Source organism: Pholis gunnellus, assembly GCF_910591455.1.
Source record: "Pholis gunnellus genome assembly, chromosome: 11".
Lineage (NCBI taxonomy): Eukaryota > Metazoa > Chordata > Actinopteri > Perciformes > Pholidae > Pholis > Pholis gunnellus.
Genome location: NC_136538.1, coordinates 2,836,403 through 2,850,344, shown reverse-complemented (window position 1 = coordinate 2,850,344; position 13,942 = coordinate 2,836,403). Strand labels below are relative to the sequence as shown.

The following is a 13,942-nucleotide window of genomic DNA, read 5'->3' as shown; positions in this document are numbered from 1 at the left end:
GTTGGGGTATGCTGATAGACACACAGAGCCCGGCCCCTGCACTTGTCCTTTCATTGTAATTGGCTCGACACTGGCGTGTATGGAAATTCCCCACGCGCGACCCTTGGCTCACACCTTGACTAGCGGGAGAATGCGCGAGGCCGTAGGCAGACGTGCAGACGTACACACACACACACACGCACACACACACACACACACAAACAGCCGCCCGTGACCCGTCGCTGTGAATCACAAACGGGCTCTCTCACTTGCAACCACGGCTGCTTCCGTTGAGACCACCCGCCCGTCACCCTACGCCAAACTCCCGCGAAGAGAGCGACACCATGCCGAGGTCTTTCCTGGTGAAGAAACAGCACAGCGCCAAGAGAGCAAACTCTGGGGGACTGAAGTCACAGACTGGAGGTAGGACCGTCTCTAGTCGCCACATGTGTGAGGAGGCAAATTAACAACTAAGTTACATTACAAGTGCGCTTTTTGACTCTTGATTCAAAATAGAAATAGACAGCCTGGACCTAAACTAACATAGAAACTGAATATTACACAACACCTGCTATCCAAAGACAATGTTTACTCATTAATACGTCAATAATTGAACCCGCCAAACTTCAGAATAAGTGATTTCATTTGTACATTTAAGTACATTTTCCTGCTTGTAAGTATGAATGCAGACTTTTGCCATGTTTCAAGAAGAGCATTTGAATGTTTCCCCTCTATTTGTTAAGTGTGTTTTAGCCTTTAGCTCTATATGGAGTCACAGCTTGTTGATGTCCGAGGTGTTCAGTGACTCACATATATCAAAGATTAAAAACATCCTTTTTTTGACCAAACTGTGAGGTAAGAAGTTCATGTTTTACAGCATTTAAAGACTTGTGAGTGATCATCCTTCTATCCTAAATGTTTTAAAACCAGCACACCCTTTCTGTTTCGTAGCTCTTTACAAAATGATGGACGGAGAATAACAGTTTTGTCCGACCTCAAACAAAATGTAGTTTTGTGTTTAGCAGGTGCAAAATCTGTCCTTAAGAAGAGCAGAAGGGCCCCATTAAGCAGCCTCAAGAGCCTATGTAGCCCCCCAGGCTCCTCCTGACAAACCCCTCCTCCAGCCTTTGTATTTGTTCCAATACAGCCCTTAAAGCGAGCTTGAGCTCCCCATCCCACTATAATGATGGACTCCCATTACTGCCATCAGAGAGCCAAGGAAGAAGAGCTGGTAATGGACTGTAATCATATTTCATTTAACGATACATATTCAGGGTTTAAGCTGTACAAACTTTGAATACATTTTTGAGGACCGCAGATGGTGATTTCCTGTATGTTTTCAAAGATTATGTCACAGTAATTGTATTTTTTGCATGTGTGTTCTTGAACTCTGATCTGTATGAAAAACAGTTTGAGTTTTGGATCTCGAGTGAAGTTTCAGATTAGAATTAAAGCCCCTGAAAAGTTGGTTTCAAATACATTTTCAAAGTTTTCTCTTTTCTCTTGAAGATTAAATAAGCATGAATATTCAGTCAATCAATGGTAACGTTTGAAAATAAAGACCGACCAAAAGCAGCTACACAAAGCTATGTTGTGCGGCAACGTTGGTCATTGATGTCAAATGGAGAGTGAGTTAAAATAATAAGTAATTAGCTGTAGTACTGACCTGTCTGACAACAATCTGTGGTGTTGTGTCCCACTGTAACCAGTCCACTCAGCCTGTCTGACCCACTGTAACCAGTCCACTCATCCTCTCTGACCCACTGTAACCAGTCCACTCAGCCTGTCTGACCCACTGTAACCAGTCCACTCATCCTCTCTGTCCCACTGTAACCAGTCCACTCATCCTCTCTGTCCCACTGTAACCAGTCCACTCATCCTCTCTGTCCCACTGTAACCAGTCCACTCATCCTCTCTGTCCCACTGTAACCAGTCCACTCATCCTCTCTGACCCACTGTAACCAGTCCACTCAGCCTGTCTGACCCACTGTAACCAGTCCACTCATCCTCTCTGTCCCACTGTAACCAGTCCACTCATCCTCTCTGTCCCACTGTAACCAGTCCACTCAGCCTCTCTGTCCCACTGTAACCAGTCCACTCATCCTCTCTGTCCCACTGTAACCAGTCCACTCATCCTCTCTGTCCCACTGTAACCAGTCCACTCATCCTCTCTGTCCCACTGTAACCAGTCCACTCAGCCTGTCTGACCCACTGTAACCAGTCCACTCATCCTCTCTGTCCCACTGTAACCAGTCCACTCATCCTCTCTGTCCCACTGTAACCAGTCCACTCAGCCTCTCTGTCCCACTGTAACCAGTCCACTCATCCTCTCTGTCCCACTGTAACCAGTCCACTCATCCTCTCTGTCCCACTGTAACCAGTCCACTCATCCTCTCTGTCCCACTGTAACCAGTCCACTCATCCTCTCTGTCCCACTGTAACCAGTCCACTCAGCCTGTCTGACCCACTGTAACCAGTCCACTCATCCTCTCTGTCCCACTGTAACCAGTCCACTCATCCTCTCTGTCCCACTGTAACCAGTCCACTCAGCCTCTCTGTCCCACTGTAACCAGTCCACTCATCCTCTCTGTCCCACTGTAACCAGTCCACTCATCCTCTCTGACCCACTGTAACCAGTCCACTCAGCCTCTCTGACCCACTGTGACCAGTCCACTCAGCCTCTCTGTCCCACTGTAACCAGTCCACTCAGCCTGTCTGACCCACTGTAACCAGTCCACTCATCCTCTCTGACCCACTGTAACCAGTCCACTCAGCCTCTCTGACCCACTGTGACCAGTCCACTCAGCCTCTCTGTCCCACTGTAACCAGTCCACTCAGCCTGTCTGACCCACTGTAACCAGTCCACTCATCCTCTCTGTCCCACTGTAACCAGTCCACTCAGCCTGTCTGACCCACTGTGACCAGTCCACTCAGCCTCTCTGTCCCATTGTAACCAGTCCACTCAGCCTCTCTGCCCCACTGTGTTCAAGTGGGACAGAATAAACAGGAAGTTAAAGAAACAGTTACTTCCTGTTAGATCCGATCTGTAGGCTACTTGTAGTTTGCAGACCACGTTCAGATTTATTCATGTGTGTTTATAAATATATAATTATGTGGAAATGTGCGTGTATCTGCATTGTATGTTATCTTTTGTTCTATTTATGTCTGTGTGTATTCATCTTCTGGAGGAAAAACTGAACTTCTGACTCACCTGGAACATAATAAGTATTTTATTCTTGCTTTTACTAGTTGCGTTTATAGCTGTACTTAGGCTTTCCTCGGTTGTGAGTGCTTTGTGAGTTTCTGCTTGTCTGAGGAAGGTGTGATTTAGTCTCAGCTGGTGAATTGCTTTGCTAATTGCCAGGGAGGAGCCTGCACTCCGGGCAGACAATGAGCAATCAGTAGATTGCTGTCCTTAAGCACTGCTGGTGGTTGGAAGCGTCAGGCAAGGGCGATTTCGCCAACTTCTTTGACAAGAAGGTAAACGATATCAGATCCTCCTTCTCTCAACCCCCACTGTCCCTGTCCACCCTCTCCAGCTCTTCCCCCTCAGCTCTCCCTCCCCTCTCCATGCCCCTTACCTTATCTTACTCCCCTCTCCCCTAACAAGGTTGAGGACCTTGTTACATCAAACCGCCCCACCACGTGCTCCCTTGACCCGATCCCTTCCCCTCTTCTTCAGTCTATTGCAACTGAACTCCTTCCTTTCCTCACCCACCTCATCAACACATCTCTTGTCTCAGGATGCTTTCCCACGGCTTTCAAGACTGCCAGAGTCACTCCCCTTCTGAAGAAACCATCACTTGACCCCTCTGATGTCAAGAACTTCAGACCCTCTCTTCTACCCTTTCTATCCAAAACACTTGAACGTGCTGTCTTTAAACAACTGTCTTCCTATCTACACCAGAACAGCCTCTTGGACCCCCACCAGTCCGGGTTCAAGATGGGTCACTCGACTGAGACAGCTCTCCTTGCGGTGACGGAGTCGCTTCACGCCGCGAGAGCTAACTCTCTCTCCTCTGTCCTGATTCTCCTGGACCTGTCTGCGGTGTTTGACACGGTGAACCACCAGATCCTCCTCTCCACCCTCGAGGGGATGGGCGTCTCAGGCTCTGCACTCTCCCTGTTTGCATCCTACCTGACAGGTCGATCCTACCAGGTGACATGGAGGGGGGCCGTGTCGAAACCACGCATGCTGACTACAGGGGTTCCACAAGGTTCAGTCCTGGGCCCCCTTCTCTTCTCACTCTACAAAACATCATCAGGCTGAAAACTCACCTCTTCAAGAAGTACTACCCTGAGCCTTCCACTCAGCACTTATTGTATTCATACTAGTTTGTTGCACTTATTGTATTAGTTTGTTTCTGTACGTTTGCTCTGGTTTATGCTCTTAGATGCTTGTTTAACAAAGGAGATGCACTTATGACTTCTGGTGACTAGTAGTTCTCTTGAATACCTATGTTGAATACACTTATTGTAAGTCGCTTTGGATAAAAGCGTCTGCTAAATGACTGTAATGTAATGTAATGTCTACCTGTTAAACACTTTGCTGCTTGCTTTGATATGTTTTCTATAAATAAGCTTTATTATTATTATTATCATTATTATTATCATCAATCACACAATATTTGTTTTTAGATTAAACCTTTGTTTCAGAACATGAGACTAACAGCCAGCAATCGAGCATTCAATATTACAAATACACAGAAAATAGGCTTTTCTACTAAACGTGGTGGGTGTTGTCAAATCTAAGAGCCAATCAGCTCTTTGATCTGGTGACTGCCAGGCGTTTCCCATCATGCATTGGGTCTTGTAGTCTGGTGGAGAGCAACTGCGGCGCCTGGCTCTAAAAAACTGGCCACGTTGATCTCATGAGGTTATCGTTGACCACGTGTTCATGACGTCAGAGCAAATCGGGATCAAGTCGCACACAAATCTACCCAGCATGCATTGTGAGGTGATAACCGGTGATCGATTCTGATCAGGACTGGCTCATCTGGAGTGAACCTATTGTTGAGTGTATTGTTGGAGAAGTCGCAACAGACAGGGAGTGTAATTTAGCGAGCAAAGAAAATTCACTAAAGATAATTAAATAAAGATATGAACACTGGAAGAGCAGCTCAGAGGCCAACAGCTTGGTGGCCTCTGTGAATCTTCACTCATGCGCTGTAAATGAAACAAAGTTATTCAAGTGGGAAGTGAAATCCTCTCAGGAACATCTTACAAATGTACTTGAGGTCATGCATTGAAAATATGAAAAATCTAAAACTGCTGCAGCCGGTGGCTCCCATTAATTTTGCTACATTGTTGTCTTTATTGTTTTTTCTTGTATTTATCACTAATGGCATATGACAGAATACACTCATCAACATGTGAAAAGGAAGCGTGAGGATTAAGAGCAGCGGACTTTGAGACGATCACCGTCCACGGCCGACCACCCAGCCAGACCTGCTGGATTAAACACCACCAAACTGCCCCATGGAAGAGAGGGAGGAGAGCTCAGACGGAAGCTAAGCTAACCCAGCTAGGACCTCAGGCTACTCCACTACCCAGCATGCTGCTGGCTGTCTGCTGCCCGGTCACAGAATAATTAGAAGGATGAAAGCAGCGTGAGGTCGGTGACTGCTGAGTCCACATCTTCACAGAGACCCGGATCCATCAAGCTGAACTTGATTAGACCGGAGGACAGAGAGCAGGACTCTGGTGGACCAGAGGAGGAGGACTCTGTGTCTACATCCTGATGCTTGGTGCTCAAACACAGTCACAGTTGATGGACAATGTTTTCTTCATGTTGAGTTTTTAATGTGAAGATGTCGGCCATATTTTCTGACCAGACAATTGTTCCTGATGCTGCTGTCTACATTCTGGATGATGAAAATTACAAAAATGCACAACAGGTACATTTTTGTAAATCTTTGGGCTACATCTGCATTTGTTTGTGCATCCCTGTGTTGCATAATGACAATAAATGATTCTTGAATCCTTGAATTTTTTTTAAAAGCCTCCCTGGAGAAAATGCAGCAGCTGCCCGTGCATGTGAGCATTAGAAAGGAACAAATCCGAACCTCCCCTTTAAAAGTTCAAATATCATCTAGACATACTGTGGCTGAATTAATATAACAATATAACAATAAGCTAAATGTGTGTATGTATGTCTATTCTACAGAGGCCCCCTGCAGCACCCACGAAGACTCTCAGCTGCACAATGACACCCCCCCTCACCATCATCGTCCAGCCCCGAGCCCATGGCTACAGCAGAGAGCCCAGTCTCTCTCCTCCTCCTGTCCTCTTTCTCTCAGAGCAGATCGACTGCATCTTCCATCTTCTCCTAACACCTCCCCGCTCTCCTTTTTGGGCCACTCTTCAGAGGCTTACAGCAGAAGCACTGCAGATGCCTTCAAACCAGCTGAATCCTGTACCAAAGGGAACCTGGAACTCCAGTGTGTCACAGGAGACCACAGGAGGAGAGAGAGCTTTGTCCCTTCATCCCTGCCTCTCCTGGCCCTCTTTCCAATCATTCCTCCCGGCGGCAGCAGCCATGAGTCCTGTGAGTGTTTAGACTGTCATAAAGAGTACTTAAACTTCTCGAGCCTGACCAAACACAAGCAGCTCCAGTGTGAGTGGAGCGGTAAGAAGTACTTCAGCTGTAAGTACTGTGAGAAGGAGTACGTCAGCCTCGGAGCTCTCAAGATGCACATCAGGACACACACACTGCCCTGTGTGTGTAAACTCTGTGGCAAGGCCTTCTCCAGACCCTGGCTGCTTCAGGGACATATACGAACACACACAGGTCAGTGAAACACACATTCACACCTTAAAGGTGCAATGTGCACATGCAAATAGCATTCAAAATTCGACAAAACTGCGAATCTCTGAGAGACGGTCAGGATAAAGCCGCTATTATAATCTTCACGTGCGGCATTGGCCTATAGCAGGGGTCACTAATAGGCAGACTGGGGTCCGGATCTGGACACACACGTATAACTGATGGACAATTGAGAATTATACATTTGGGCGGAGCGATTCTATTTTAATCTGCACAGCTTTTCTAGCCTTTATGGCACTCGGTCAGCAGTCCAGGAAACACACCAAACATCCACATGCGTTGTAAATCATCACGTGATGCTACTCAGCCAATCGCATATTTGTATTCCAAAATACATCGTGAGTCGAGGAGATTTAAACACAGACAGCACATAGCGTCTCTAAAAAGTGAAAACAGAGCTTTAACAAAGAATGGACTCTTATTTGTTCATTCTTCCTGCTGGCGCTACTAAACCACTCCGTCTCATATGTTCAGATACCGTGGCCGTTATTCAAAGCGCCAATGTGAAACTCCACTATGAGACCAAACACACATGTTTAGACCAAACATACCCACTCCAGTCTGAACTGAGGGCAAGATGTTGACATGTGTCGAGGTTGTTTATCATAAAGTTGACTGAGACAGTTATGACGTGAAATGGATTTAACAAAAGAAAATAAAAAACTGAACTCCAGCCACACTTTCCTTTTCCATTTTCATTCATTTTTCTAAAATCAAGCACTTTCTTCATTTCTTTCTTTATTTTTAGATGGAGCCTTTATTTTGTTTGAAATGAGAAGAACATTTATTTATGTATTTCTATTCTTTATAATCCATGCAGTTAAATTTGATAACTGAGAATAATAATTGTTAAAATATAATTGATGTGTACTTGACAGTTGTTGACTACACAGAGACGTTGTTACTACTTCTTGAATATATATATATATATATATGTCACTAAATAGCGCAAGTTAGATATTATTATAATGTTCTGGACCTTTGCACGAGGAGACTTTCTCAATCTGGACCTTTTGGAATTTGAATTGAATACCCCTGGCCTATAGTTTACGTTAGCCATCTGTATGTTTACTGTGCCACTAACAAAGGCTGTATGGTCCATGTATGTTTTGGTAGGTTTTATTTTTAAAAGGCGAGTATAAACTAAGCTTAATGATAGCATGAAGGTATAAGGTAGCTAACTAGCCAGTTGCTAAAATGTAAAAACTTAATGCATCATCCACACACAGCGTAGGAAAGCACATTGCTATCGCCTGATAATGACGACTTTGTTCCCATCATTGTCTGTGACTGGTGTTTCGTGGTAGCATGGTGGAAATAGCAAGCTGACTAAGTAGCAAGACGTCCGCTGTTGCCTTGCTGGTTTCGCCATGATTTGGTGCTGCACTGGTTGCAATAGATGAGCCCAACAGTGGGCCATCTCTTCATCTCTAGAAGAGTTTAGCCTTCTGCGTGAGCATAGAGCTCAGCTCAGCAGTGACAACTGAGGATAGCAGAAAGCTAAGTTTAACTATTAGCAACATTTTCTTTCCATTTCTGAAACGCATTGCCAACATTGTAGCTTGCTACAGCCTTGAACCACAGTTTATCCTCACAAGTGTATGCGATTCTGACACCAAACAACACAGCGAGATGACATTTTCAATATGAAACTTTAGCCCACTACTATGAGGTGAATCATGTTTGACTCCGGTCTTCCCTTTGTTTTGCCTCCAGCTAACACTGTCTCTACAGACACCCATGAACTGCACCGATGTGTCTGTCTGAATGGGGTATTGTTCTGGTTGGGATTGGTTAGAGGGTTCATGGACTACCAGAAACAGGAAACTAGAGCCCCGGAATCACTTTCATGAATCTCTGTGTTCCTTCTGCAGGAGAGAAACCGTTCTCATGCTTCCACTGCAGCAGAGCTTTTGCTGACCGATCCAACCTGCGAGCTCACCTCCAAACCCACTCTGAAGTGAAAAAGTACCAGTGTTCCAGCTGCTTCAAGACCTTCTCCAGGATCTCACTGTTAGCTAAGCACCAAGAGGCTTGCTGCCCGCTGTCCTGACAGCCTGTTAACGTAAACCTGAGAGAAATACTCTTCTGTAGAGTTTCACTGGTCCACAACAAGTCTGTGAAACTGGATCTTAGGTGTACAAACTAACATGTCTTTTGTGTGCACAATCTTGCACAGATTGAGTCAGCATCAATGGAACAGCCTCACATTTATGTTGATGTTATTATTTTGCCCTTATTGCCTGTGTAACAGAATTAATGATTCCACTTGCCATCACTGGCCATTATTTGCTAATATTACTGTATTATAAGTTATTACTAAGCCATATCATTTTCATATTATTTCCTCCTCTATTTCTGTAAATATCATTCACAACTTATTATCATTAGTTTTCCGGAGACAAGTGTGTTGTGTGTCCCATGAGCGCCCTCGGCTGGGCCCCTGCAGACTTGAGTGGTGCGCCCCGCTCTCTGTGACCAGTCTGCTGCACGCGTCTCCTGGTAGGTTGATCTGTGACGAGCTCCGTCGTGATATCTGTATAAGATCCTTTTTGTTCGTAGAATTGTGTTTCGATCTATAATTTCTAGATCAAATGCTTTAAACTGATAACTTTATATAGCATTAATAACATGCTAACAGCAGCTAGCTTAAGCATTTGTCTCTTTACTTTGACGGTGTTCCAGAGCTTGTAACCACGAGGTGCGCTGTGAGAAACCCTGAAATCATTCTGTTTGTTACCAGATGTGCTACATATATGCTGTCCTGTGAATAAACGGCTGGTTGGAGCCAAAAAGAAATCAAGTGTGCCTGAATTAAAACACAACGCAAAGAGAGAGTACATAACTGCTACACCTGGTAACATTGAAGTTTGAACTTACTAACTGACTAGAACTAGTGCTGAAGTAGCAATTAGCCGACTGAGTATCCAGTTACATTGAATCATATCAAGATTATTTTGTAATAAAGTTGTTTTGTTTCTGCATAAAACTGTTTTTTCTTTGAAATCATTTTAAAGTGAGTGACAAATACCTTAGAAGTTGTGAAAAAATGTTATGCTCTGTTAAAATGCGATGATTTAATAAGATTTAAAGGGTGAGTTATATTAACCGCACCTTATTTCAGGGATCTAACCAAACCATTCAAAAGACTTTTCTTGGATCATTCTTTTAGCTTCGTTATGGGAACAGGAAGTGTAAAAATACTTCCTAGTTTTAGGGTGGTCCTTGATTTTTACTGACCGTAAAAGCATGGATATGTTGGAATGATCACATTTCGCAATCCAATTTGAAAGCACATGTTTAACCATCTTAAATCACTAATCCAAAGTCATAACCAGTTATGACAAAGACTTTGGTAGTAGTTACAACTTTTGACCTATGGCAACTCATGGAGAATACTGCAACGGATAGCATGCTGGTGAATGGTAATGGGGCTACCATGCCAGGTGCCGCCTGCCCATAACACTAGCTAACAAGTTCAGGCTCGGATGTGCGTTAGCTGCATCTCTTCTAGAGATTCGAGGTCTCGCCTAGTGTTTCTGCGTGCCGCACACAGTTTACAGCAAAAGTAGATAGTGAAAAGCTCAAGCTTAACCCTGGGAAACACTGGCTGTTCCTCCTTCATCGATCTCCAAAGGGGAGAAGGCAGGGATGACACACAATGACATGATTGCTGCTGCTGCATTTACAGGTAAAAGTAGATGGTGGCACCTTGCATAGTAGCCCCTGCCATCAGTGTATGAATGTGTGTGAATTGGTGACATGAATTATTGTCCTAAACAAGTCTTCAAACCACTCAAAGAGCTTTGAGTGGTTTGAAGACAAGAAAAGCCATTTATCATTTACCATTTTCATTCTAAGGTGACACCTGCAGGTAGCGCTTGGTTACCATTCCCACTTAACTAGATAAAGACCTATCCTTGGTGTCCCCACAACATCTGTCGAAGGGAACACCACTGGAATTGAGTGACGTCCTATGTCATGTAGTCCACGGATGCTTCCCTGACTGGGCGGGGAGGACCGGCCTGGGGAGAGCGGTTGGTGGTGTGTGCCCTCCAGCAGAGGATAGACACGCAGTGGAAGGAACAGCTCCTTCCTATCTCCAGGCCATGGTCAAGCCCTACACCCCCGCCCGACCACTTCGATCTGCTGCCCCGTCGCTCAGAGGTCTCTGCAGCCGATCAACCCGGTCACGGCTGTTTTCTGTCCTGGCCCCACAATGGTGGAATGAACTCCCCACTGACGTCAGGACAGCAGAGTCGCTGCCCATCTTTCATCAGGCTGAAAACTCACCTCTTCAAGAAGTGCTACCCTGAGCCTTCTACTCAGCACTTATTGTATTCGTATTAGTTTGTTGGACTTATTGTATTTGTTTGTTTCTGTACGTTTGCTCTGGTTTATGCTCTTAGATGCTTGTTTAACAAAGGAGATGCACTTATGACTTCTGGTGACTAGTAGTTCTCTTGAATACCTATGTTGAATACAGTCTCTTTGGATAAAAGCGTCTGCTAAAGAAAAATGACTGTAATGTAATCAACCCATCCTCCGGGACTTCAGACTCCTCATACGGGGCAAGCTGGTGATGGTGAGGACCAACAACTGCACCACAGTGGCCTATATCAACATGGAGAACAGCCTGCACGCCTGTGCAAAGAAAGGAAGCTAGGACCTGTGCAATTGAGTCTGTCCTTTTGGTGGATCAAGGCATGTTTCATACCACTGTTAAAGTGTATTCAGTAAACGTTTCTTCCTGCCAGAAGGGTTTTGAAGAAAGACTGGTCTTTGGCCACCCTCCCATCAAGCAGTTTTTGCAAGGGGTCTGGAGGCAATGCCCAATGATGCGTGCCTTCTCCCCAGAGTGGGAACAGTCATTGGTGCTCCAGGCCTTGGTAAAGAGCCCCATTGAATCTCTGGAGCGCTCCTATCTGGCATTGTCATTCTAGACAGTTTTGCTGCTTGAACTGACCTCAGCTAAGAGAGTGTGTGAACTAACTGCCCTGTCGGTGGACTCTGGTTGCTTGCTGCTTTGTGGAGACTGAAGCGGGGCTAGACTTAGACCTTATCCCTCCTTTGTTTCCAAGAACCTAAGGAGTTCTTTCAGGTTGCGGGTTATACAGCTGGATGCTTTTTGTCTTCCACCTCAGGGTACAGGGAGGCTAAGTCACATCTGCTTTGCCCAATTTGTGTGTTGGCATGTTGTTCAATGCACACCCACGTTATACACTGAACAGCTTAATGTGTGCTTTTGGGATGGTGTGATAAAGCCCTATTCAAGAAATGCCTGGTGGGATGACTTTGTGAGTGCCCAAGCCTACAGGCAGGCAGGAAGAGTCCCATCCACTGTGGTCGGTGCACAGCATACCTGTTGGGTGGGGTGAGTGTTGAGGGCACATGTACCACAGCATTGTGGTGGATGCCTTGTCCGCTCATATGGTTCTATTTCAGCAGGGTGTGCATTTGGGCTCAACCCACTGTACCCATAGTCCAGTCAGGAGAAAAGCCTGTTTGAGTTAGAAGGAAGGTTACGATATTGTAACCCTTAATCTTTATGCATGGGTGGAGCCCTCCACCAAGGGGGCCCTGCGCTCCTACAGCGCTTGCGGAAGAGCATGTAGGATAACAGGCAGCGGTGTGTGCTGCCTTATATACTCTGGGTTCTGCACATATTCAGGTAGGCATGCCCCTGATTGGCTGGCTACACTTCCAGTAGAAAATTCTGCCTGTGCTTATAGAACTAGGGTTACAATATCGTAACCATCAATTCATCATGACACATACCGTAAGTCATGGGGAGTAGGCTACTACTGAAGCTTTTGAACTGCGTAGTGTCTTTCTTTACTTCAGCATCAGCTACTCTGTGAAAATGCATAAAGGTAACATGTGAATAACAGTGAATCTATATCTAAATTATCAGTAATCAATTCATTATCAGTCGGCACAGTCTAGGCATATATATATTGTCTTGGGTGACAATGTGCAGTTTAATAAAGACATGATCCAAGTTTTCCCACCAGCGGAAAAGATACTTGACTGCAAACCCAATGCTGCAAACACTTTCCCTGCCCTGCACCTGTAGTATATATGTGAGCACCTGTTTGCCCACCAAAATAGCTCTGTTATGATGTAATGGAATGCTATGAACAGTAACTGTCTGTGGAACAAGATCTAAATATTCCTAACCAGTCAGTCGGGTTCCTTTTCAATTCACACAGATGCTATTCTGACTCCCTGCAGGCCTATAAATACATGGAAAGCTGTTATATTAGGCATGAGGGCAGCTCTCCATCTCACCGTGTGTCAGTAATACAAGACAGCGCCACCGGATTTAGCTGCTGTCAAGGCCTATTTTTAGGCTACAATATTAGGCCAACGGATACAGTAAAAATGTGTGTGATTATGTTGGTATTTTCCACAGTAAATGTGAGTGTTTGGATAAAGTCCCTCATCACAGGCCTCTGCTGCACTGCAAATAACACGGTGTTACACTTGTTACCAAGACATCTGCCAATGTGTGGAAAAGAGTGTGTTCTTATTCAATTCAACATAGGATGAAGAAGGTCAGAGTTAGATGTGTTAGATGAGGGGAAGAAGAGGGAACAGTCAAGGTTGTGTTTAAGAGACATGAATGCTGCCCATTAAAATGTCGCTTTCAACCATATCATTTTAAATATTCAAGGTGTGTAGCTATGCAATGCCTGCATGACATTTATTTTATTTATTTTTATAGTGAGTTTTACCAGGTCAAAAAATGGAACTTGTTTTTGTTTTCATTCTCAAGTTTTTATGGAGTATCTCTCTGCAGGACACTTACATGCCCTCGAAGTCCTGAAACAAAAAGAAATATACAGAATATATTTTGTATTAATATCAACAAATCCCTTATAAAGATCCAAACCAACAATGTGTGAGTCTATCTGTCAATACCTTCTGACTTCCCTTCTCTGTATGTGTCTCTACAAGCTCATTGGTTACTGTTGACTCTTTCAAAACAATTTGCAAATCATTGTATGTCATTTTAAAGCCCCAGTTATTTATTTTATTCTTGCTTTAATTTAGTTGACTTTAGAGCTTTACTTAGGCCTGCCTCAGTTGTGATTGGGCTGTGAGTTTCTGCCTGTCTGAGTAGGTGTGATTTAG

The 13,942-nt window shown here is 44.7% G+C and overlaps 1 protein-coding gene across 1 annotated transcript; it reads left to right on the top strand.

The window, feature by feature from the left end:
* Positions 1–323: 323 nt before the first annotated feature.
* On the top strand, positions 324–8,858 carry LOC306703481 (zinc finger protein SNAI3-like; the record flags this gene model as incomplete). The annotated part of the gene is made up of 3 exons (XM_079169459.1): positions 324–402; positions 6,146–6,769; positions 8,680–8,858. 3 exons carry the CDS (start codon positions 324–326, stop codon positions 8,856–8,858), a joined length of 882 nt encoding a protein of 293 aa, XP_079025585.1.
* Positions 8,859–13,942: the final 5,084 nt, after the last annotated feature.